This window comes from Lissotriton vulgaris, chromosome 1_1, assembly GCF_964263255.1.
Source record: "Lissotriton vulgaris chromosome 1_1, aLisVul1.2, whole genome shotgun sequence".
NCBI classification, from domain to species: Eukaryota; Metazoa; Chordata; class Amphibia; order Caudata; family Salamandridae; genus Lissotriton; species Lissotriton vulgaris.
In genome coordinates, this window is record NC_141685.1 from 849,696,647 (window position 1) to 849,724,410 (window position 27,764).

Below are 27,764 nucleotides of genomic sequence, written 5' to 3' on the forward strand. Positions count from 1 at the left end.
GCGAGAAAGTCACTGCTGAATATAAAGTATCGAAAACGGACTCATTCTTGCCAGCATCATTGTTGCAAGTAGATTCCTGATAATAAATTGCAGACATATGGACATCATAGCATATGCAACTATGTTGTACTGTGAATAAATGACATTAAAATTCATGACTTCATAACATACGCAACATTGCTGCATTATGTTATTTCTGTGAGAAAATCGATTTCTTTATGTGGCTAATAAAAAGTAACTTTTGAAAAACAAAAAAGTCACCGAAATTTATTAAGCTAAGTATAGCCTATTCATATGTGTAATACAACCATATGTATCTGCTGTTTTATATTTTACCAGCAATAATACTTTTTCTAGCATTTTGAAAGATATATTTTTATATCTTTCAAAATGCTAGAAAAAGTATTATTGCTGGTAAAATATAAAACAGCAGATACATATGGTTGTATTACACATATGAATAGGCTATACTTAGCTTAATAAATTTCGGTGACTTTTTTGTTTTTCAAAAGTTACTTTTTATTAGCCACATAAAGAAATCGATTTTCTCACAGAAATAACATAATGCAGCAATGTTGCGTATGTTATGAAGTCATGAATTTTAATGTCATTTATTCACAGTACAACATAGTTGCATATGCTATGATGTCCATATGTCTGCAATTTATTATCAGGAATCTACTTGCAACAATGATGCTGGCAAGAATGAGTCCGTTTTCGATACTTTATATTCAGCAGTGACTTTCTCGCTGTAATGCAGTCCGTCGTTGCTATCCGTTTAAAACCACCGTTCATGACGCGGGAAACTTGAACAACTAATTAGCGCAATCCGGCGATTGGTCAAGTCCGCTTTAAAAGGAAGGAAATCCGACTATGTAGTTGATCTCCTTTTTCCAACGGCTGCGGGACGCTACTGGAATTATCATCCGTGACGCCCGCGGGTTGATGCACAAGCAGAGCACATCCTAATGATCGGTAAGCTTACAACCGCGTTACTCGCCGTTAATCCATCATAATGTATTTTCCTGCAGGTTGAGCCTATTTAGCAACGCTCTATTGTATTGCATTTTTATTTCGCAGCTTGGCAATACAACACCGAGGATACAATTATTTCCGCAGAAGTTCAAGGTTCTTTGAACAGTCAAAATTCCCTTTGAATATCGGTAAGCCTTTAGCTCCGCAGCCCTCCGCTTATTTACCTCATGTGTACTTTATTTAATGCAGCCTCCTGTTTAAAGTAAAGTCTCTATACTATATTTTCTTGCTTTACCCCTCAGTGTTGCGTGCTAGTACGAAGGGAGCAGATATATCGACTGCAAGCCCTGGCTATTTAAAACACGCCGAATGCATTTTCTTAATTATCGGTAAGCTATCTACGCCCTCGAGTTTTCATCACTTGCTCTAAACACAAGTCTAGAGTGAACCTTGGTACTTTAAAGTTAAATGGTTGTCACATCCACTTTACTTCCCAGAAATAATATAACAACGTGGAGTGAGCAGACATACTGTATGCTGTTCCTGGCCATCGGATCGCTATAAATTTTACTCATTTCTATTCATGTAAGTGCAAGATTCACGTGTAAAAAATATTAGGACTTATCATAAATATGGAAACAGCTTTGAAAAGGGCATGTGTTGCATGGAATTTTTTAGTAAAGCAAATATTGAGTAGATCAAAACCATTTATGGGAATATTAGCATAATAGTAAATGTGGGTTCCTCTTTCACATTTACAGTTTTAAACATCCCTTCGAATAAAAAAAGAAAAAAACGCTATACCATCAGCTGCTGCCTGGTGCGGCCCATACAAACAGCTACCTACTTAGGTAAGAATGGGAGCATGATATGTACATTATGGTATTGGTCTTATCAGACGCGCCTCGGCCTTTGAAAATGTAATTGCAGAAGTTAACCCCCCTTCCTGTTTGTAAAACTTCATTAACATGAGGAACCAAGCATAGGACATCTATAGATCTTTACCTAGTTGCAATAAAACATAGATAATCAAATAGATTCATAGAATCTCATATATATATATATATATATACATAGAACCCTCCCTACTGCTAAATAAGAACAATAGGTTAATGCATAAGTTGCATGAGTTTCCTTTCTCCTTTTTTATAAAACTCATGAACATGAGGAGCTAAGCCTAGGTTATTTATAGTTCTTTACCTAGTTGCAATAAAACATTCATAATCATATAGACATTTAGAACCTAGTATTTATATATATATACATAGAACCTCATATAGATACATAACTTTCCTACTGTTAATTAAGAACAATAGGAAAATACAATTGAGGTTTGGGTCTATTTATCACACTAGGCCCACCCCTCTATTTAAATACTACACCATTGCTCAAATGTAACATCAAGAAAGTTTTGTACCTTATGTAACCTTATAGCTGGCTACATAAGTAGGGAGTTTGCGATATGTAATAGGTGATTGCATTATAGATTTGCATGTATTTGTACTGAGATACTGACTTAAAGGCTAATATTATTGATCTGGAAAGAGAGATTGAATTGCTATATATGTTTTTCAGCTGGTTTTTGTGGCTCCTGAAGAAGGCGTTCCAGTGAAAAACGCCGAAACGCGCGTCGAGAAGAGGACTAGTGTTGTCCGCCACTGTTTTAGGAATTAAGAACTAATGATGTTATGTGTAATGTGATACTGTGTTGAGACCTTAGTAGAGGTCACAGATTTTATTTTTACTATATGTCAAAATAATTTCATGTTTTTATTCTGAGTATATATACTTATTAATAAACAAAATTTTGTACTTTTTAATTGATTGTTGTGCCTTTCACTTATCGTTCTCTCCCTGATGATATTATATTCTGTGTTTTGCTTTACATCTTCAGTTTTTCCCTGTCAAACATATTCAGTTGCCTAAACAGGGGGTCCTTGTTATTCACACCAGCTTTACAGACATACACATGCAAGTACCTGCAACTCTTTAGTTTCCTCCATTTTTCTTCTTTCTGCTTGTTCTAGTTTTTCCTTCCAGGCTCTGTTATTAAATAAAACAAACCAATACAAATCATGTTCTCAAAGTTTGGCACAATGATGCTGCTTTTTTCTGTTTCCAGACATGTTACAATGAGCAAAAAGTGAGATGCATATATTGATTACCGTTGCATATCAGACATTTCCAACATTTGCTGATTCAGTTTCACCCTTAGAGATGCAATTTCTTGTTTGCAATGCCTGTATTCATCAGGGTTAATATTTGGAGTACTCAATTGAGCCGATTTTAGTTTCTCTATTTCAGCTTTGAGTTCTAAGGAGACAAAAAACAAATCCATGAGCGCAAAAGAGCAACGCAATTCAGGTCCTGATGGATCATTTTGGGATCTAAAGTGATCATCAATACCATACATTCAACGCATGAATATATAAAACCTTCAGGTATGGAATAAAGTACTGAATATTTCACAAACAGGCTAGGTAGGGAACTGTTTCTATGTTTCCAATGTCCATGAGAGACTGCATCCTACAGTCTATGTTTTTCTTTTTATGCTGGTTATTGTTGTCATGTTTATCCCTTTTTTTTAAAAAGGACTAAGTTACAGAACACGAAGACAGGACTCTATGCCTATTCAATGACATGGTAACTTCAGGGATCTGGTTCATTTCTTTAGCATATTCAAGTGATTGTGTCCTAACGCAAAGCAATGATAATATAGATAATGATGTACTGGGAGTTATCAGTACAGGGATTTTATCTCTGAATAATGCCAAGTTTCAACATGCTGCGGGAGAAGGAATAAGATTGCACTCCATACATATATAGGTGGATTTATGCTTTCCAATGTCAAACCACAACCATTGGCAGCCTGGTTATCCTCCCTGATACGTCACAATAAAAAAAGAAAAACCTAACTAGACACACTTTTAGTGCATTCTTAAGAGAAGTCTGTGGTGGTTGCCACCAAAAGATAAGTTTCCAAAACGGAAATAAAATGAAAAAAATACCAATGTGCTCTTATACTACATCTGTGCCTGTATGATTGTGATAGAGTGATAAAATAACATCACATCAACATGAAAAGTCTAAAATGTTGCACAAAAACCTTGCACGCTCTTTCCATGACTGTCGAAATGTCAGAATTTATTTCCCACCAAATATGAACATCAAATTTTCTTTAAAGCAGCTTAACGTGCCCCCAGTAAAACCGGCAAATGTACTCACCTAAGGATACCCTGTTCACATAAGAAACGTGATAAACCATCCCTCAGGCTTTTTTTTTTTTTTTAGGAATTCCACAACAGATGTATGTCTTTTCTGAGCTTTTCTCCCCTTTGCTTGTGTGTCTAATGGTGGCTCAAAACAGGAAAGAGGAGGGCAGAGATGCCAACCGGAACAACTAATTTTGGGATCTAATTGAAAGAGGCAGCCAACTGAGCAATTAGTGATATGTATGTGTACAACAGTGCCTTTTTGTATGGTCATATCCCTCCAAACGTTTGGACTGATGCTGCTAGTTTTTCAACTCTGACGTGCACTGGGCCTGTCGACCAGCCTCCAGTGCATGTGTTCTGACCCCTCAAATTGTATGTGCAATTGGCTAATACCTCATTGACATATTTACCCTGCCTATAAGTCTCTTGTATATGGTACAAAGTGTACCCAGGGCTAGTAAGCTAAATGTCACTAATGGACTGCAGTGACAAATTGAAAACATGACTCTCCGTCTGTCTTTGCAGCCTAGTCGGGCAGCTCAAACTGCCAACCTGACGTGGCAAAATTAATCCTTCCGCCAAGTCAAAGCCTTCTATTTTAATATTTATAAGCCACCCCTATGGAAGACCTTAGCAGCCCATAAGGCAGGGTGCTAAATATTAAAAAGAAGGATTTGTCAATTATGTTTTACATGTCCTGTCAGCGAAAACTTGTAATAGTCTTTTTTACTGTAGATAGAAAAGCTAGGACCAGCAAATATAGTACTCAGAGTATCTAATTAAAATTCACATTAAACCAGACGTATTGCTGAAGTCAGATTTAAAGTAACTTTTAATGGAAAGGTGACTTTAGAAAGCCACCACTTTCTTGCCCAAAGTTCAAGTAGCCTTTTCTGATCAACTAAAGGAGTTGTCACCTGAGCCAGTCAGTTCTCCTTCTAGGATGTGTGAAGCGCTCACAGGAACTGGTAGCTAAATAATAATTTGTGTAAGTAGGTGTGACCTCCTCCAGTAGGATGGCCAGAGGGTTGTGGCAGCAGATGGCCAGCTCCAAAGAAGCTACTGCCGCCTCAGAGGCATATGCAAGTCACACCTTAGATTGCTCGCTCCTTTATGTAGGTAGACAGGCTGGCATCTCCTCTAGATTGGAAAAAAACTGCATAACCAGTTTTCCAGGAGCAGTGGATCATTATAATGGACATGCCTCCAGACTTTGTCCATAGCACTGAACCAGGGAAGTAGGGTTTCAAACATTTAGGATATGTGCAAAGATGCTCTGTGGGATTGTGCAGTGCCAACCCCACAGGAAACGATGTTAGATGGGGAAGGGTTGCCCCATGGGAATTGTTATGGAGTCCTTCTGACCCACAAATGCGAAATGGACATACAAGTGGCACTGCTGTGTGTCGATTTAGATTCCCTATGCATTTCCCGATTCATGCCCTTATACAGGAAACGATGTTAGAGGGGGAAGGGTTGCCCCATGGGAATTGTAGCCTCAATGGCTATGGAGTCCTTCTGACCAACAAATTCGAATTGGACATACAAGTGGCACTGTTGTGTGCCGATTTAGATTCCCTATGCATTTCCCGCTTTCATGCCCTTATATAGGTATAATTCACATTGCCCTTATATAGGCATAGAAATCCAGTCCTTATTTAGGCATAGCCCATGCTACCCAAAAACAGGCATGGCTACTTACATCCATTCATCTACGTCACAACGATTTCTTGGAAAACCAGACTCTTAAGCTTTATGGACTTCCCTTTGCCTGGATATTGAGTTCATTCATGGCGTTCATATGCCTGACTTTTACGTCAATATTGGCATTCCTAAACACCTTCAAGGTATAAATATACCTTCCCTTGCTATGGCAAAGCACGATGTGGTTCGGTGGAGTTTGACTACCTACTTGCACGACGCAGCTCGCCACAGCAAGTGCCGAAGGAAGCCAACTCCCCAGCTGACGCACTGACCAGAAGCGGTCATGCTCCCGCCGAGAATCCAGCTCCAGTGTTTCGGGCTCCCCTTGCAGGGTGTTGGGAAATCGAGTCCAGGGAAAGAGATACCAACCTCTCTCACTATTAGGTATGGAGCCGATTAAAGCCTAGAGAAACCTTTGGCAATTCTTGGCAAAACTAAACTATAGCTAAAGACAGCTCCTACTTCTTCCCTCGTACTAGACCTAGGTTAGGTACACTGGGGTAGGCGTATTTTAGAAGCACCAGTTGAGTATTTTAGCCTGTGTTATTTATGTATGTATTTTTATATATGTCATAGCAACAGACAATGCTATTACAGTATTTTATACTACGGATTACTCTGTACGCATTATACTTTGCATTCTGTCTAACGATTGTAACAGTTCACCTCTATTGCATGAGAAAAAGACTGTTCAATAAACCGTTTGTATTGAAACGCCAGTCTCTCTATTTTCTGTGCAAACACTGTAGAAACGAAGCATGCACAATTGACTGAGTGAAATAGTTATCTATTATTTCCACGACTCGGAAGTTATTGTTCCGACTCTAAGGGAAACAAAGGTGTCATGTTTATGCGGTTGTCAGAGACTAATCCCTTCTTGTTTATTCGAGAAAGTTTCTAGTGACCTCTGAGTTAGCTGGCACACACAATTAAGTTTAATGTACTCAATAGAGACATACTGACCTCAGTCCGATGTCAAATCAATAGTGTATGTTATTCCAATGCGCAGAGCCTATTAGGGATATAGGAACTACACTACATGGCACCCTACAGTTTGGAAAGGCACTAATTTAACTCTAGATACTGAAGTAACTGAGTCGTGCCTTTCTCAGATACCCTTTACTCATAATACCCCAATAGACGTCTGGAGTGGGTAAGGGATAATATCCGCCATAGTTGAGTTGGGCAAAAGATCCTATGTATTAGTTTTTTGGTTTGTTCAACGTTGAAGGATACAGTGTTCCAAAATATTGTGCACCTTATCTTTGTTTCCCTGAAGCTTGCTCTGCAAACTTTCATTGAAATGGCTGTGAGTATAACGTCTTGGCATCCGTTACAAGCGGAGACGCCGTGCCAGTTTTTAACTTAACAGGTTTTTCTGAAACCGACGTGAATGCTGTAATCACTCCTTCAAATTTAAGGAAAACCATCACTATAAAACCTTTAAAAGATGGCCTATCATCAAGAGGTGTTAGAGCAGTTTTTGTGATAGAGGCACATGAATATCACCAGACAGAGGTATTCTATTCATGGATAGTATTCCCAAAATCAAATTCATGAACATATTTGTTTCACTTCTACAAAGAAGATGATCCACCAGAGGAATATATTCCTTTCGAGGATATTGAAATTCCACTCACATACCAGGAGCATGAGCTCTGGTTTAAAGGCACCCTAAAACATTTAAATCACATTACCAGGCTCGGTCCACTAGGTAGACCAGGAGCAACATGGCCGGTTTTAGCTCGATATGCACCACATCCTGACATTGAAGAAATGTCAGATGAAGATTTACTAGCTCAACTCAGAGTTAATCATAATCTGCAGACAATTGGTTCAATAGGTCATGCAGACTCTTGCAGTCCAACCTACAATAGTTATTCCACAACAAACCTCTCACCAGGGAATACACAAAAAATTACACCACAGACTTTACGTGCAGTCATGGGTAAATTACCCATAAAACGTGAACAAATTCCATTCTGGATAGCTCAAAAAATTACTCAAATCTAAGCAGTATTTCCAAATACTAGTCCTCATGAGAAACACAGAATTTTAACATTCTGTTTACCAATGGGGATCACACCACATCTGGAGGACTGCAACACTTGGGGTACAGTCTACGCCGCTATCTACACTAAAACACATGGTGTTCCGTCTATGGCGGTAATACCGGACGTCCTGAAACAGATTAAAAACGAATACAGGGCAGAGCCTGCTCTGAATTTAGGTATGAAGTTACTGAAAAGTTTTCACCCAGGTCTCATCAATAATATTATCTAATATTAAAGGAGAAGCAGCATCAGTGGCGATCCACCAGAAATTAAGGGAATTTGATGTAACAGAACTGCAAGAACTAGCCAGAATAATTGGAAAATCATACGAAGATTTATGCAGAGACAGTCTGGGTGGGAAACCAGTGAAGCCACAACGGTCTGAAAGTCCTGAAAAAAGTCTTTACTAAAAACACTCCTACCTCTTCTAAAAAGAAGTGGGAAAAAAGCAAACAAAACTTCCAAAGAGATGAGTTCTCATTCCTGAGGTAGGTCTCCTCAAAAGGAGCCCTCTGAAAGGAGGTACAACTTCCGGAATAGGGATAATTTGAGAAAACCTGACAGGTATCGATACTGATACACGTTCCTCTCTTACGTCAAAGAAATCCGAAAGAAGAGGACGGTCAGAAAACAAAGAGGAACGTGTGAAGTCCAAAGACAATCAACATGTTCAGAAAAGTAAACCAAAACATCAATTCACCAAAAAGAAGGTAGCGAGGCTAAAAATCAGACATTCTGAGGATCTTGAGGACACAACTCAAGAAAGGAGAATGGGCTCAGACAATGTTGGACAGCGCAGCAGAAGTAACAATAGCTCGGCAGAACCTGAAGGGACTTCTGGAGACAGTGTACTGGAATGAGGACATTGAAGTTGAAACTGTAGATACCAGTGTTAGCTCTCCACATAGGTTATATGAAATAACACTCCGGATGGAGAGAAACATACCAAGAAAAGTGAAAGCCCTCTTTTGGGAGCGACTTGACTTTATAAGGGTTCCGATACACTTCTGGCTGAACAAGACTGGCCACCAGAATTTGTAAGGGAGTGCCCACATGGCGAATACATAATGCCAGCCTTCTCTATCCATATTTCAAGACATTTAAAGTATACATATGCCAGGAAACGGGCAGTTGCCCAAGCCCCAGCATTATAAAAAAAATCATGTAAGATGGTATGAGGACTCGACTCACCATAAAATCCAGTTTAAGAAAAATAAACCAACTGCACAAAGTCAGTGTCAGATTAAGCAAGAACCTAAATAAACAAGTCAGGGAGTTCTTAGATCAACTTAAATACCAAGGAGTGATTGAAACATGCACCTCATCAATGAACAATCCTTTGTTTCCTGTATCCAAACCAGACAATACATATCGTTTAGTATTGGATAACAGACATTTAAACTCTTGTTGCAAAACATTTGCAGTGCAAAATGCACACAGTACAGCACTAATGAATAACATTGTGCGTAAAAAATATAAAGCCACATTAGATATTTCGAATGGTTTCTTATGTCAAAATATTGCACCTGAAAGTAGGTATTTGACCGCTTTCTCAATTATGGGGACACAGCGTCACTTCGGTCGTCTCCCTTAAGGATTCAAGAATAGTCCTGGGTTATTCTCAGCAAGGGTAATAGAGTTACTACAAACTTATGAGGACGAAGCATTGTCATATGTCGATGATATCTACAGTACCAACGATGACCTGGATAGGCCCTTGAACAGGGTGAACACCATTATACTAGGCTTCGCCTATGAGGGGTATACATTCAATTTAAAAAAAATCTAGAATTGCCCATCTAAACGTCCTCTTTCTAGGATATGAACTTTCAAGTGAAGGCAAAACCTGGCAGACAACTTTTTAGAAAAGTGTACGCTGCTCCAACCTCCAAAAAAAGCTGAAAAACACAGTCGATTCTAGGTTTCCTGAATTTCGGAAGAACTTACATTCTAAACTACGGAGAAAGGGTTCAACCGCACTACGAATTAATCAAACCTGATTCTAAAACAGTAAATTGGACACAAAAACATACAGAAATTTTGCATTCACTACAAACAGACATGTTAGCAACTAAGCATTTACAAACACGCGTAAACGTACGCAACTTAGTGATCCGAATCATTCCGAGTCAATGCGGATTCACCTACTTAACTTTTAATGAAGGGGAAAAGTACCAATTGCATATAAATCACATTTGTATACACAAGCAGAAATGAAATTCACTTCAACAGAAAAAATTCTGACAGCTGTTCAAACCGCTGTAGCAAAAGAAAGAGGCCTAGCACAGGGGAAACGCATGACGGTCCTAACTTGTGTACCTGCCTTAGAGGCAGTTACAAAGGCTAGCATTCCAAATGCAAAAGCTTTACATCCAAGATGGATACAATGGGTTAATTCTCTTGACTCAACAGATGTTGAATACGCTTTTGATCCTTATTTAAAAACACAAGCATTTCTACAATACGAACAAGAATGTCCTCTGCCTACTGAAATTCTGCCCCTAGACCAGTATGAATGTATAATTTATACTGACGGATCAGCTCAACCCGCTACAGGAGGTAAACAAGTCTATAGTGCAGCATGCACGATCGTTAAAGGTCGTATGCGCGATGGCAAATTTAGACCAATGGTCACAAAAAAGCAATCTAGGAGATTGTACAGCTTAGCGAGCTCAACTACAAGCATTCAAAATGGCACTTGAAAATAAGGATAACGAATTCCCCAAACTCCTAGTGTGCGATTTTTTCTATTGTATTTAATCTTATAATGAATATTTAAAGAATTGGCTTCAAAACGGTTTCAAAGATGCAAAAGGTGGCCCAATTTAGCATAAAACGCTTTGGGAACAAGTAGTTCAGTTAAGAGAAGGACTAGAAAACACTCATGCGATACACACGCTCACTCATCAATGTGATGGCGTTCACGTTGAAGGGAATTCATTGGCTGATGAAGTTGCGAAAGGGGCTGTGCAAACGGCTTCCGTAGCTGCAATCACTCGTTCAAAAACGAAAATAGACAGTGAAATAATGCTGGCTGTCAATGCTACAAGCAAAGACAGCGGTAGTACATAACCTAAAGAGTTTCCACTCAAATACTCGTATATAACTGATGCGAATAATGTTCAGTTTGCTCGCAATTTCAAACATGGAAAATGGATTAGGACTTATCCTAGCAGCACATGAAGGACTAGCCTCTGCTCATGCAGGTGTTTCCTCCACAGTATCCTTATTAAAACAGAGATACTTGTGGCCAGGCATGAGGAAAGAGACCCAGAACTATGTTTTGGATTGTGAAATATGTCAAAAGATGAAAGTCTCTACTGTGAAACGTCCTGCGCAGACACCCCTGTTAATTTCAGATACACAATTAGCTTGTGTAAGGGACCACTGCGGTCGCTTACAAAGGGATGGTAACTATAAATATATCATGGTCGCAGTGGATTTGTGTTCAAGATTCTTCTGGATGTGGCCTCAGCGCTCGGCTGACGCTCAAACTGAAAGAAAAGATTTACGATTCTTTATTGATGTGAGAAGTTGGCCTGGTATATAATGCTCACTAATTCTTAGTGATCACTTTGTACCATGCCAAGCAACCCTTATGATGATTGGTTGTAATTCAACCTTGTAGACCAGTTATCCTAGTGGTAACGTGGACAAAGCAGTCTTAGGCTAAACTCTGAAAGGCATGTGAAGCCAGCTGTATTACCATACACAACCCCCTTGAATACCAAACGAAAGGGACACCACACAGATATATATTGAAAATATATATTGATTTATTAACTATAAAATCCCCTGGACTCTTTATGAGCACAGAAGCACAAGCGTTAAATCACAAGACAGTTTAAAATACACAAAAGTTGCACAATATGGATGAGCCCTAGGGGCCACCTAAACCATATACTAAGAAAGTGGTATAAGAGATACCAATTGGGAAGGGAACAGGCCTAGGGCCTTGGGAATCGCTGGAGCTATTCGAGACTAGCAATGACTAAGTCGGGAAAGGCCCACGGGACTCGGGTGCAGTGTTCAAAGTGCACGCACTTTCCAATGTAAGTCTATGGTGCGTAAAAAGTACAAAGTTAGAAAGTTAGGAACCTTCCGAGTGACCTAGAACGCTGAAACTTAAGACACAGGCCCTTGAGATGTGTACCAGTGTAGGAACACCGGCGGAGCTGAGTTACCTCACCCACAGGAAGCGGGTGCACAGGGTCGAAGTAGTGTCGGGTTTCGTCACGCTGGTCGATGGTGCTTGGAGCTGAAGATGCTGCAGGCGGCTCGATGTGAAGAGTTCCGGTGGATCCAAGGGTGGATCTGAAGATGTGAAGACCTGAAAGCAGAGGGGACAATGTTCAAAGTCACTAGCCAGTGACTACCGTGGAACCAGATTGGAACCAGGCGATGTCGGGTGCAAACAGGCGTTGTCGTGTAGCTTCTCTCTGCAGCCACGTGGACACCGGGGGTCGAGGACGTCCAGGAGTCGGTCACGAGCTGTCCCACGCAGGCTTCTCGCTGTTGGCGGTGTCGGCAACTTGATCGGAGGAAACAGGCCTTGGCTAATGCAAGCCACGCAGGAATCGAAAAATGCTTAACACTCGGACCAGCAAGGTCAGAGCGAGTGCTCCTTTTTACAGGAGCTTGGGTGAGTCTGGAGCAACCAGACCCGCTGTGTAGTTCGTCGGTTTTGTCGCCAAGATGGCCGCTGACCACGTGGCTAGTGGCCGTGATGGCGCGTTGAGTGGCACAATGCAAAAGGGCCCCAGGCAGATCGTGGAGATGCTGGGGGGCTGATCTTCGGTGCAAGGGCTGCTCGATGGTGGGGGTTCTCAGTCCCCAAAGCACAACGTCGAGGATGCCTCAGATGCTGCGCAGTCAGCTTTTCGAGTGTCTTCCAAGAGGTCCGGTCCCACGTCACTCGGTGCCTCCACGGGTCCCTTCTTTGCAGGGACTGTGGATCGGGCTGTGAGAGGTCTGGGAGTCTGGTTCTTGTCGGGCTCTGGGCTCGGGCTCCGGCCGGAGGCGGCGGCAAAGCAGACGTCGAGTTGCTGGTTGGTGCCTGTGTTCACAGGGTGGCCACTCCTAGGCCACAAGGGAGATTCTCTTCAGTCTTCTGAGCAGCAGAATGTCGAAGTCCAGTCTTCTTCTGTATTTCAAGTTGATTCAGGATGATCTGCTGTGCAATGGCACTGCTCCCACTCTTATTCCCAATCTGAGGGGTGGATCACCTACTAGGTCCCTCCTCTGGGAGGAACCAGGAAGGGGTGCGGTTACACCCCCTTTCCTTTGTCCAGCTCCTCGCCAGGCCTGGGTCTGGAAAGTCCCAGGACCGGTTTGGACTGGCTTATGCACGGGGACACCTTGTGTGCCCCAGGCATGTCTGATTCTATTCAGCCCTGTCCTACCCAATACACAAAACCCTGTCTGGGGTGGTGCTCGCACCTCCCAAGGCAGGAAACCCTTTGTCCAAGCCTCCCTCGCTGGAAGGACTCCCAGCAGCAGGAGGTCAGACTCGTGTCTGTGGTGGCAGCATCCATTTTGTGATGCTGAGGCTCTGGTTAACTTTAACCGGGGTTAAGGCTACACACATGTCGTGTCCCTCTAGAAGGGTGGAATGCTATCCCCGTCGACAGAACTGTCGAGGGGATAGTATTCCAATTCGTATGACACCTTACTCGACATGTTTTGATAAAGCCAAACCAAAGATAGCATTTAACCGCGAGGATTATAATGCACTTAAGAGTATATGGTATGGCAATATCCCGGAACAGCTTAGGGAGGGGTTCCCGACAGCTGCAGACGGGCTTAGCTCATGCTAGAGCACCATCTCACATATTTCCAAGCACTCTGCCTCCAGGATTGATGAGGCCTTCCATAGGAGTGGCTGATAGGAACATATGTGTCCAGTTTAAGGGTAGATATAGGGATGCTATATCTAAGTAAGAGGTGATTACACCAACTTACCCCAGCTGAGTGATCAGCCAGTTGTGTCAAATATGGAGGCCAGGCCAGGGGTGGCACAATACATGCTGCAGCCCCTGGTAGGCCTTGGAAACACCTATGCCCTGGGTACCTAGGGTACACTGTTACATGGGCCAATAAGGTGAACCAGTTCCAATTCGTAATGCACCTAAAGGGCATTGGCAGTAATTTAGAGAGAGAACAGCAGGCTGTGGATCTGATTAGCAGGCCCACAGCCACATTAAGTCATAAACCAGTGAAGCAAAAAGCAAAAATTTGGGGTGACCATAGGATAGCAGACCCTACTCTCCTACAATTGACACATATTGCAATTGGCACGCTACATTCCGACCAGGGTCCTGCGTTTATCTCTCGAGCTTACAAAGAAACAATGGCCAGTTTGGGTGTTGCATTGCGGTATTCTAGTCCATTCCATCCCGAGGAAAATTCGGTTGAGGAGAAAAAACCGGGACATAAAGCAATCTATAACAGATAGGGTATTAGGTTCGGGTGACGGGTGGGTCAAACATTTAATAAGTGTTCATCGTAGTTTAAATAACTTGCCAGGAAATTCTCCAGGGGGTATCACTCCATATGAGGTCCTTTTTGGGACAAGAATGTTGGTCCCCGACCTTGATTGTCAGACATCAGTGGTGGAACAAAAAACATTTGGATATCAAAGATCGTTTGGCTGTTTTACAGGACTTAAATGAATTAAGAACGAAACAAAGCAACGTGTTCCTGAAGCCAACCAACACTGGAGAAAAAACAACCGTCCCTGCAAGGCCTGTATGGATCCCAAAGCTTGGGGATCTAGTCAGAGAAAAGATTGCTGACAAGAAGGAATTTGGGCCTTCTTACAGACAACCAGTACCTGTCCTAGCAATCCACAGATCAAGAACAGTTTTACTGCTGCCCCTTGCTGGTAAAAAGGAGAACAGGTTTGTGTCTATCGACCTGATCAAACCACACTATGTGGCCAATACTAAGCAGTAGGCCAAGTGGACTCCGACCAAGTAGCAGACGCACTCCTCTAGCTACAATCCAAGAGGTTCAAACTGAGAGACTCATTACCTTCGAGGAATCTGCAGTGAGATAAGAAGGACTATGCAACAAAGCTATGGAACTTGTACCTCTTGAGACCCAAATAACAGTTTGTCAAGAAACACCAGTCTACAACGAAGTAACACCTGATCAAGTGGCCCCAGTGATTTCAACAAATCTTGATGCAATCCCTACAATTGACAGAACTGCCTCTGGCTATTTCATTAACTTTGATATGTTTTCTGAGGATCCCAGCGAACCAGAAATGACGCCAGCAAAAAGAACTTTCAAAGAACAAGCAAATTACTTTTTCATCACCTGGAAAAGACTTATCTGGTTTCACCATGGAAAGAACTTTAGATTGTGTTGGGAATATGTTTTTTTCTACTTTGCTTAGCTCTGGTAATAACTCTGGGTATGCTGATAAATGGAAGATATATCAAAATGGACACAGCAAGTAAGAACGTCAACTTACTACTCAAACGACACAAATCATCTCATCGTGAACAAAGAGACTTGTCAGCAGTGAACATCACAGCCGTTCCTATACCTGATGGTATAGCTTGGGACAAAACAGAATATGAAATTCTTGGCTATCGGAGCTGTTGAAGATTCCACACCAGTTCAAAATTTTATTAAGTGATTTTGTTTCATCTAGTACCTTTTCTGATGATTGGAACTTCAAGACTGTTAATAGTATGATGTCAGATCTAGAAATATCTGCAGTGTTCACAAATCATGAATATTTAGAAAGTTCATCAGACTATAAACAAATGTATTGTTATAACCATTATAGTCATAATTTCTTGCATAAAACTGCATCACCCAGAAATGTATTAATTTATAACCAATGAGAACATTGTCCAACGCCACCCAAGGGTAGCTCAAAAACATTTGCCAATAAGGTTCCCTATTTTTCAGGGTTCAATGTATCCAATCCAGAATAGTTGTATTTTAGAAATGTAAACAAAACAGGGCTGAAGAGTATATTAACGAACACTAAACAGATTAATTCTGCAGACTTTTATGCCCAACTGTCTAGTCATGGTTTCAACTTTGGAAAGACAACATGGAGACAAAAACTGTATGGGGGACTAAAGATTGGCACATGCAGGGGGTAGAAGCTTTATTTAGAGTCTGTATAATCCCTGAGAAAATTATGTTTTTGAATGACACTGTTCAACAGATATCTTGCCTTGGGTTAGCAAAATCAAAGACATGAACAACATGTCATACCTACACACTTCAGAGGGGGAGGTCGACGTACATACAATTTTGCATCATAACAGAACAGATCCAGATTGGGAAAAATGGTTAATCTGGCCCACAGATACAAACAACTGTCAAGATAGATTCCTGAACAAAACACAAGGGTTTAAAATCAATAGGCCCGACCCAAGATATGTTCAAAGACAGCATCCTGGAATAGTAACAACGTACAGTGTAGGGAAGCTCTGTCATGATTGGCTACACAGAACTACACTTAAGGATGTAGAGCAACACTTATCTTTACTTAAAGATGGCGCAGACCTTAGGGAATTCTTGCTAGGACCAAGAAAACGTAACAAACGTTTCATATATGCTGCATATAACGAAATATGGAAGATTACGCAAGCAGATACTGCAGAACGAATACAAGAAATTGATCGTATTAATTTCGAGAAATCTCTCTCTGTAGTTGACAATGGGTTACCAACTCTGTCGTCCAGGATATATTCATTGGACAGCATAGTATCTTCTGCCAGAGACATCATGGAACAGGAAGTGGTCATGTTGTAACATGGTCAGTCACAGCTACGTTCGATCATGCTATTGGGCTGGATGCTCCAAAACTTGAGTACAGGCTATGTGCCTTGGGGTTTAATCAATACTACGTCACTGTTTTCAGAATTCAATCTCACTGATAAACAGATCAAATTGGCACGAAGGGGAGAAAACTATACGGTGCTGAGCATTGAAAAAGTGGAAAGATTGACATTTATGGTAGCAGAAAAACAGCTACTGAATGGATAATACATGGAACAATCAATCTGCCTGTTACAATTTTTCATTTTCAGTATTGCCTAAAACACATACCAGCAGGCACATATGAAAGGTTGGGTAAAGAATACATCAAGACATCCTGGGATTTCCCATACACACACACAGATGTTGGAGTGGGGGACATGAAGTGTTTCTTAGCAGTACAAACTGAAAACGCACTAAGCGGTTCTCTCCTTTGTCAGGGTATTAATTTACACGCGGCCAGCAATGGTTCCTCTAACGACTTATCCTTTCACCTGCAAGGTTCACCAGCTGCAGTGATTGATCCAATATTTGTGACATGTTGCCAGATATTCCATATCTAGTAACTGTCATCCAGGGTCACTTGCTGTATGCAAGTATTGTTTCCACAAACCAAGACAGTCAGGGAGTCGCCTCTATGGCCTTCACTGAACATCTCTTCTATACAAATTGATACTATAAGCAGAATGAAAGCCATTCTTTTGCAAAAATCTGTGCCACTGACCTCGGCCAAAGAGACCTATGATCTACAAGTCGCAAGGACTTCTGCCGAGATACATGCCCTTTTGAATACAAACTGCCCTAACCATTTCTCAGAAATGTTAAGTCGTATCTTAAATATGTCTGATACGAGTGGTATTGTACATCTATTTAAGAAAGTATGTTCCGGACTGTTCGCACCTTTTAAAGCAGTCCTCGAAATATTTCCAAACTTCGTCACTCTGTGTTTGGTGGACTGCCCCTCCTTTTACGACTCGTTGCAGGGATACTATTTTTGCTCCTACTACTACGATATAGCAAGCAAAATTACCAGCGCTACTCCAAGCACCATAGAGAGAGCTCTATTGGAGATGAAGTGTTGTGTGCGCATCGACCAAATTTTGGGGTTACCTCGTCTACGGGAATTAAATACCACATGGTTTCTTTCATTCAGGCCAATCTGGCATCCTGTTCTACGCTGCCTGCTATGCGGGGAGCTAGATCTCTGTCTAACACTCTCATCAGTCATGCCAACGGATGTTGATACTTTGCTTGAATCGATATCGGCCCATGCTCAGTGTTGTCCCCAGCAGCAACCAATTTGATGACGGCATTCATTGAGATCTCACAGACGCAAATTGCTGAGGTACGAGAAGACGCAGGTAAGCTGAAGCAACCAATGCTGAAAGCGATGCTTCACATCTATATGCAGTTAATCTTCAAAACGAGGTAATCCAACTTTCACCTACAATGATAGACGATTTTTTGTCTAGAGACATAGAAGATTTCATGTTTTCTCCAAGCCCTAACACTGACTTTTGATTTTGGCACAGTGTTCTGAGGGTCTGAATTTGACCTTCATTTAAAAAATAATATCTATATTATTTTTCATTTTTTGGCACAAGTAATCTGCTTATAGTAAAACTATTCATAGAGAACAATACATTTTTTAATACTTCCAGAGACAATATATGACCTTGTCCACATTCAAACAGTTTTATGTAATCTGGCATGAAATGGTTTCGCCTTTTTACGAGTCATTTCATAAATGTATATATTTATGATTCATTTACTACATATGCTAAGAATGAAACATTGCTTTAATGTGTACAGCACCAATAGATTTTCTATGCTTACAACCAGTTCTAATGCATTTTTTATGTATTTTGGATGTGTTTTAGCACTTAATGTGTAGATATGTTTTAGATATGTTTAAACATGTTTAGTAACGTCGTACATACGAAAGTGGAGTGGGTGTTGTATGTCGATTTAGATTCTGTATGCATCTCACGATTCATGCCCTTTTATAGGTATAACTTCCCCTTGCCTGGATATAGATTTCTCCAAGAACTCATTTATTATGCATGAACATCTATTCCTTAGGGGTTAATTCATGACGTTCATATTCCAGACTTTTAGGTCAATACTGGCATTCCTAAACACCATCAAGGTATAAATATGCCTTCACTTGCTATTGCAAGGCACGATGTGGTTCGGTGGAGTTCGACTACCTACTTGCACGACGCAGCTCACCACAGCAAGTGCTGAAGGAAGCCAACTCCCCAGCTGACGCACCGATCAGAAGCAGTCATGCTCCTGCCGAGAATCCAGCTCCAGTGTTTCTGACTCCCCTTGTGGGGTGTTGGGAAATCGAGTCCCGGGAAAGATACCAACCTCTCTCATTCTAAGGTATGGAGCTGATTAGAACCTAGAGAAACCCTTGGCAATTCTTGGCAAAACTAAACTATAGCTAAAGACAGCACCTACTTCTACCCTCGTATTTAAGAAGCACCAGTTGAGTATTTTAGCCAGTGGTATTTATGTATTTATTTTTATATATGTCAAAGCAACAGACCATGCTATTACAGTATTATTTTATATTACTGTTTACGCTGTACGCATTATACTTCGCATTCTGTCTAACGATTGTAGCAGTTCACCTCTCTGTTTTTATTGAAACGCCTGTCTCTCTATTTTCTCTGCAAACTCTGTAGAAACAAAGCATGCACGATTGACTGAGTGAAATAGTTATCTATTGTTTCCACGACTCTGAAGACATTGTTCCGACTCTAAGGGAAACAAAGTTGTCATGTTTATGCAGTTGTCAGAGACTAATCCGTTCTTGTTTATTCAAGAACGTTTCTAGTGACCTCTGAGTTAGCTGGCACACACAATTAAGTTTAATGTACTCGATAGAGACATACTGGCCTCAGTCCTATGTCAAATCTATAGTGTATATTATTCCAATACACAGAGCCTATTAGGGATATAGGAACTACACTATAGCACCTCTGGCTTCAGCTTCACAACACTGCTGGACTCGGAAAGGACTGCACTTGCTGAACCTGTGGACCTCAGAAAGAAAGGCCACACCAAGGAAGACTGCACCCAATGTACCAAGAGAGAACTTCAGGAAAAGAAATGGATGCTCCAACTGATGACTTTGTGGTGACAGACCCCAAGGGCTAGACCTGCTCTCACTCATGCCAAGAACCAGTGAGTGGCTCCAAGGGCTAGTTGGCTAGCCTCCTATTAAGCTTCGAGAACATAAAAGCTAAAGACACATGCTAAGCGCCCAGCTGACTGGTAGCCACTGGATTTGCCCTGGACTGGCCTTCTATAGAACGCGAGATTGAGTACTAGACACCTCCCCTCAAGGAGGTGCCTCCTAGATCCTGGGATGGTGCTAGAGTGTACTCTTTCTCACTGCAGAACAGCAACATGAAAGTCTATAGCAAAAGATACGGTTTTTGGGCAGAGATCTGAGGAACGTGGCTTCTGCTGCTTGCCTGTTGGTGGGTAGCTGCTAACTCAATCGACAACCAAGGTTCTTCTCTTGACCGCTGGATTTTGACTGTAAAAGTCAAATCCAATCAAAGGCCCAAGCTGCGGAGGATCCCACCAAATTGACTGGTGTCGAGAAAAAGAACTAGTACATTTTCATATGTGCAAAGGGAAAATTTTGACCAGAACAAATCCAGTGAATGCATTTGATTCAGAGTTTCATCAAGGCCAGCCTGAAACTTTGCCTTTGCCCCGGACCCTCACATTCGAGGCTCATAGATCACCAGGAAGACTGAAAAGTAGAGCTTTGTTAAACGTTTTGGAGTAAAATGCAGTTGTAGGAAAGAGCCCTCTTTTTGCATGGTTACCCCCTAACTTTTTGCCTGATGCCAACTTGTGTGTGCTGCGATCCTGCTGACCAGGCGTTAGCGCCTGTGTTCTTCCCTAAACCTGTATCTTTTACACACACTTGGCACATCTGGGCAACATGTAAGTCCCTTGTAAAAGGTAGCCCTGGTAACAAGGTCCTTGTGGCCAGAGAGGGCCTCTGAGGGCTGCAGCATTATTATGCCACCTCAGAGACCCTTCACCTTAACATACCCACCCTGCCAAAGCATACTGGGTGTTTGGTGCAGGTCAAACGAAAGAGTAGACGTGGTACACATCCCTGTGTGCCATGCCCACCAACACTGCCTGGGGCATGGGTAGGTCACCTCTCTAGCAGGCCTTACAGCCCTAAAGGCAATTTGCACAATACCCAGGTGAGGGCACAGCTGCAAGAGCAATATGGCCCTACTGTGCCAGTGCCATTCACAGATATTGTAAGTGTAGTGAAGCCCTTTTGAATACATGGGCAGGGAGTTTGTCAACACAAACTCCCCAGCTCCATGATGACTTTACTGAAACCTTTAAAGTTTGTTATCAAACTACCTAGCACATTAAACCCACACTGATGCCAGTGTTGGATTTAATGAAAAATGCACACAGGGGGCATCTTAGAGATGCCCCCTGAAAAACGACAAACTCTGGTGTGGTTTCTGACCGACTCCAAGTCTTCTGCCACCACCAGACAGGTTTCTGGGCCCTGGATAGACATCCGTCTGCTCTCTGGGTCCGTAAACAAAGCACATCCTGGGCAGAGGTGTCATGGCTCATTCCCCAGGAAGGGCAGGGCCCTCAAAGAGGGACATTTAAAGGCCTGCTGCCTTTGTTAGCTGCTCCCAGCCTTTTACTGCTATCAGCAACTGGCTCCCATCAGTTCTGGTACCCAACTTGAGTGAGATAACCAGCATGAAAACCTAGCCAGGACGGGAGGTGTGACCACCTTTGCCAACCCGACCTCTTAGGTGGGGGAGGCGAAGAGAAGGCCACCTCTCAGACCCTGCCATCTTGAAGATGGGGAGACCCCTCCCATGAGGAAGAGACCTATGTCCCCCTCCCACTGGAGGGTGGCATACTAGGGGGTGTAGACACCAGAGGGAAGGGATCCATTGGTTGCAACCTGCACATCCATGTAACGCCCCTAAATCCTCTATTTAGGGGAACCCATGAACCTTGCTTCTACAGATTCAACGTGACAAGAGGAAGGACCGAAGAGCTGTGCTTTAGAAGAGTACGGCGACGACATCTGCTTTGGCCCCAGCCCTACCGGCCTATCTCCTGCTCTGAACCTCTGCAAGCTGAACCAGTCTTATCCTGCAGCAAGCAGTCTCGAAGACCTGCCCTGTTTTCCTAAAGAAATCTTATCTCCAGTGGACACAGGATTTGTGCAGCAGCAACCAAATTCAAAGTCATTGGGCTCCCAACGCCACCTGAGCACAATGGACCCGGTCACCCCCATTGCCGCTGATGGTGTGGACTTGGTGCCAACCTGGGATCCTCCCTTTCCCCAAACTTTAACCCTAGGATTTTGGCTCCCGAGACTGAGTGGCCTGCCTGTGAGCCGCCCCCAACAACTTTGGCTAATATTGGCAGCCAGCACTCTGCACCCATCCGCCCTATTGCTGCTGATGTGCACCGCCCCTTGTGCGCCAACCAGAACCTTGGGAAGCCTTGTTTTTACCCACCTCCCCCCCAAACCTCCATTCCTAAAACCGTTTTACTCCCCTGTTAACACTTTGTTTTCTCCACAGGACTGAATGGTGGGTTTTCTGTTGTACTCAAAAGAAAGCTGGAACAGTAGGTTCTTTAAGTTATTTTATTAAGATGTTAAGTTAAGATGATAACCCCATCAGGAGCAGCTGTCCTGCTGCTCAGCCCTCACTCAACTGACATTCATAACATACTAACATTCCACTCATCCAACATTCTACAACACATGCATTCTAGCTGAGCAGCAGGGAGACTCAAGATACAACATTTTCTCTGAAAATTGTGTTGAACTGTCTTGTACTGCACAAAAAGTAACCTATTGCTTGACAAGAGTTAACCTGCTTACAAATGTCCTGTGTTGGTTAAACTGTGTTAGGAGTGTGTTTCCTACCAAACTAGAACAATAATCGAAAAGTAACCTAAAAGTAATAAAATAATTACAATCATTTTTTAATTGTTTACAAATCGTTTTTTTCAAATGAAGAAGTAATGTCAATGTTCCTACAAAACCAGTGTTAACTGTATTTTGAAAAGTCACATTGTATGAAGAGTTCAACTTACCTGCTACTAAGTTAATCTTGGCTCTATAAATAAAACAACAAAATAATAAAGTTTCCTACAAACAATTGGTCTGGATTCAGACTTTGAGTGAGTGACATGATTTCTTGCTTGAGTGTGTACAACAAACGCTTAACACTACCCTACTGATAAGTCTGACTGTTCAATCAAACTTCCACAAAAGAGAGTATGGTATTATCTACTTTAGCCTCTGCCATACCTCTGGGGATCCACTGGACTTTGTGCACACTATGCCTTACATGTACAGTATATAGAAAGTTAGCTTCCTACCGCAGTGGTTTAAGGAAATTTGCAAAAATCATAACTCCAGTTCCCATCATCAGATTTTTGTAATTTTGGTGTCTAGTTAAAGATAAAAAGAAATATACTACTTTTATTGAGTAATGTTTCTTATTTATTTACGGTTTTGGTACTGATAAATGTCTTACACTTGTTTCCCTTTGAGGTAAGGCTGGCTGCTTTGTGCCAGGGCTACCCAGGACTAAGCTAAGGTTTGACTTAAAGAAACGTAACTGGACAGGATACGGGAGGGTGACATTTTTACTTGTTGAGGTTTCACACCCACCCAAACTAATAATCCACTTTTTCAATCTATGGCTGAAGGTAGATGATGCGTTGCTACACTTGCAGATGTTCAACATGAAAGCAGCCTGTAAGAGACAAAATCTGACCCAGGCAAATCTCCAACTCTGTCAATTTACAGGCGAACAGGGAATGAACTTCAAATAAAACACATAGTTGCATCAGTCACTGGGACTATGTACCATGTTTGATAAGTTAAATTGAATTACCCACCACAAATATCGGAGTCTGATCCCGAATATACCTTCCACCAGTGGAAGAAGGTCATGGTGAGCAGGGGCGTGGGAAACTGGACTAATATGTGGTGTGGTTGTGAGACTTCACCATGTAATAAAGTCAATCTCTATCAGGTCCAGTAAGGTTTCTTTAACAAAATCTTTAGCTCAGCCCTGTGTAGCTGTGGCATAGAGAAGTCAGGCTTCATCAAAGTACCAAGTGTGAAGCATTTAAAGTACCAAAACACCAGGTAAGAATCTCGACACAATAAAAATACAATACCAATTTTTAAAAAGGGTGTATTTTGATCTTAAATTAGGTACTAAACGACAAAAATCTATAAAGGGGAACCGGGGATACAATTTTAAAAGGTAAGTAAATTCTTTGATGTTCCAAAAAATCATTGTACTCAGAATTGTGGTTTCTGAGCCAAAGGACTAGCACAACTAACAATCCTCCCTTGGATTGGCCACATCAGGTTGGGAACCAGTCACCGGGACCACTTAGTTTGAAAAAGACAGTCACCTGTCGGGTCCAGCAGTCTCAGAGTCCTCACAGAAGATTTCACCTGGATCGCAATTCCAAACAGGAAGTGACCCTTATGCTGGGTATGCAGGATGCTTAGAAGATGCCAAGGGTGCTGAAGATGATGAAGCTGTAGAGGAGATGTGGTAAGTGTTACAGGGGCAACCCTGGGATCCACAAACATCAAGGGTCCTCTCTGGCCTTGGAACTCGATCTCCCACAATGCCCCTGTGAAGTCCAGTGCAGGTCCTGTTGCCACTGGTCTGCTGGGCTCCAATTACAGTGGCCTTCAGCACTTGTCAACAGGTGAATGTCTTTTTCTTGCAGGAGGACCAGGGTTCCCGTCAACGACGGCAAAGAGTTTTAAAGACTTGGGGACACCTCATGCAGGTCAGGACTCGGTCTCCCAGTAGGCACTTGGGCTATGACACTGGCCATCGCGTGTGGGTTCCTTCAACTTTTGTTCCACTGGTGCTGAGAAGGGTCTATCCACCTAGATTTTGTAGTCACAAGTTCTTGCCTGGCACACGTGGATCCTTTTTCCACAAAGTCCCATTGCAGGGACAATACTTTTGGTGAATCCCTTTGGTTCAGCAGGTGCAGACAAGTCTTTGGTACAGCCTTTCTTTACTGGGTCCATGGAGAAGCAGGTCAGTCTTGCTTCCGCTCTGGATACCAGTGGAGCTCTTCCTCTAGTTCTATATTATTTATTTATAGTTGGCACAGCAGGTCTAGTCCTCTTGCCAGTCCCTTGAATTCAGCAGGTGCAATACTTCCCGGGTCCAGGGAACAGCAGTGCAGTCCTTATCCTGTCTTCTTACCAGTTCAGCAGTTATCTGAAGGCTGTGGTTCAGGGGTGCCACTTTTATGCCATCTTCTCGTTTGTGGGAGGGGAGGACTCGCTAGCCAATGGGACAATGGCTCACAAGAGTCTACCAATCCCACTTTACGTCACTTCCTGTGGATTTGGCCCTTAAACAATCCCAGGGTATCCCTCTCTACCCTAAACCAAGATGGCGCAAGCCTTCTTTCTCGGTGTACCCAGCATAATGTGCCACTGCTTCTGAAAAACCAGTTCTGCAACAGGTTTTCTCCTCTAGAGGAGGTGCAAGCCTATCTGTTTACACAAAGGGGCAGGAAGGCGAAGGTGTGATCAGCATTTGCTTTACTGATGCAGTAGAAACTTTGAAGCTGTGACATTTGTGGCACCACCCAGTACTCATCCTACTGAAAGAGGTCACATCTCCTCCCTTTAGCAATACTCTTTGTAACCTGTTCTTTGGAGAGCTTCACACTTCCTAGCAGGAGGGTAGTTAGGGGGATCCATGCAAGCCACACCTCTGTGGACTCTCCTGGGTGTCTATATTTCAGAACTGTCTGGGTTTGATATGTTTTCCTACATGGCCACCGAGCCTGGGATCAAAAAGAGAAGGTGCCCCCCCTTGCAAAACCAGGATGTTTTCTGATAGATAATTGTGATGCCTCCACAATAGGTTTTGGGCCCTTCCCGGTTGCGAAAACTTGGCCCACCCACACAAGTGAGGAAGCATTTTAATCAGGAGACCTGGGGGAATGCTGGGTGGTAGGAAATGTGTGCTGGCCCGGTGATCCCACAGCCTTTCCAAACAGAAATGGGAGGAAAATTTAATTTTTATAGCCAATTTTGAGGCTTGCAGGAATTCTGGGTAAGAAAACGCTCGTGGATCCACAAAAGCCACACCGCCAGCCAAGCAACAGTCCATACACACTGCCAGCCAAGTGCCAGTCCATGCACACCGTCACCCGAGCACCCTCCACGCACCCCACCAGCCAAGCCCCATCCCACGCACACTGCCAGCCAAGCACCAGTCCAAGCACCGCCGGCCAAGAGCCAGTCTACATACACTGCCAGCAAAATGGCAGTAAACATACAGCTAGCCAACGTCAGTACATGCAGACCATCAGCCGAACTCCAGTTCACACACACAAAAACGTTCCCCAATATCTAGTGGTTTTCTGCCCCTCTTGGGGGCTGATGAAACTAAAAATATCGCTAATCTGCCCGAGGGGGACAGAAACGGCTAAAGTGTGTGTCTAAGAAAAAGGGGAGCGGCCCTTGACTATGGAGCCGCTCCCTGACATCCCCATAAACATATGCCTAGTGGTCTTTCTGCCCCCACACAGGGAAGTGGGCAGATCGGGTGCAATAAGGAATAACCACCATCTGCCCCCCAGGGGGGGCAGAAAGACTTTGCCCATTGTTTTGAGTGGACACATGGCCATGCCCATAATGGGCAATCCCCATCCTTCATTTATTAAATAAATAAATTCCTGTTGTCCCCTGGGGAGCAGATCAGGGGTAGTAACACCTGTCTGCTCCCCTGTGGGGAGGGGGGGGAATGGGGAGGCGGGGCGAAAGACTGTCCCATTTGTGTCAGGGGAGTGTGGGGACATAGGCATGCCCATTTTTGGCAGCCCCCACCCCTACATATTAAAAAATTAAATCTCTGGTGCCTAGTGGGCATTTTGCCCCCCCCTCCCCCCCGGGGCAGATCAGGGGCTAATTCCCCCATCTGCCCACCAGTTGGGCAGAAAGACTTCTGTCTTAATTTATGTTGGGTGGGAGCATGGTCCAGCCCATTGGAGGCAGCCCCCATCCCTATTTTATAAAATAAAAAAATGTAAATCCCTGGTGTCTAGTGGGCTTTCTGCCCTTTCATCCTGTGGTAAATGGTTCTATGTATTTTCCCTCTCTACCACTTTATGAGAATGTCCTGTGACATCATGGAATGTTAGTGTGCCTCCCTGTGTGGAGATTGTCAGTTGGTCATCTGAGGCCGAGGAGTTGGTAGCTCTCTCCTGGTGGGGGTTTCTCCTTGTATCTTCCTATGCTGTAACCTGCCGCCTTACTACCTGCTAATAAAGAGGGATTTCTACTACACCTGGACTACGCATCCTTGTTTGTGTACCACATTTTGGCGATGTTTCTTGGACTAACCTATGCTGCGCATAAAGAGAACTGCAACTTAGCACTAAGGAAACCAAGGACTGTTTTGGGACCCAGTCAAAATTAAAACAGAAGTAAGTTTTTATTCTTTTCTAATCGGAGAAACGCCTAGCAAACCCCACCAGTGTCCTTTTTATCTTGGACAGCCTGCACCCTGGGCGTCTGTGTTGTGAGGGAACTAACTTCCGTTTCTCTGTCATCTGGACACTGACTGTTCCCAGCTACAAGAGCCACTGTTTCAGCGGGCCTGATCACCCTGTTGTGCCTTCCGGCCTTCTTGTTTGCATTGACAGTTCGCTTTTATTACAACCACTGTGTTTTGTGTGTTTTCACACAGTGAGGGCATTTATTTTGAGCACTATTTGTGTTTGCTCTTATGGAGGTGCCCTGGCGCTGGCAGTACACTCTCTCAAGCACAGCAACCTTCGTCTGTGAAGTCACATTTTTCTTTTATTTGGTTTTTGTGGAATTTTCCTTTGAGTGTCACTCAACGTTTTCAGTGTCCCACTGGGATTTAGCCGTTCTCGCAGTTTAAGGTATGAGTAACCGCCCCTCCATCACTTTGTG

The 27,764-nt window shown here is 42.8% G+C and overlaps 1 protein-coding gene across 1 annotated transcript in view; it reads right to left on the reverse strand.

Moving 5' to 3' along the window:
* Nucleotides 1–27,764, reverse strand: part of KIF14 (kinesin family member 14) — a 625,766-nt gene that overhangs the window by 415,317 nt on the left and 182,685 nt on the right. The window contains exons 12-13 of the mRNA XM_086957758.1: nucleotides 3,141–3,288; nucleotides 2,955–3,018 (exon numbers count right to left, since the gene is read on the reverse strand). Of these exons, the coding sequence (XP_086813884.1) occupies nucleotides 2,955–3,018; nucleotides 3,141–3,288 (212 nt within the window). The remainder of the gene's footprint in view (nucleotides 1–2,954; nucleotides 3,019–3,140; nucleotides 3,289–27,764) is intronic.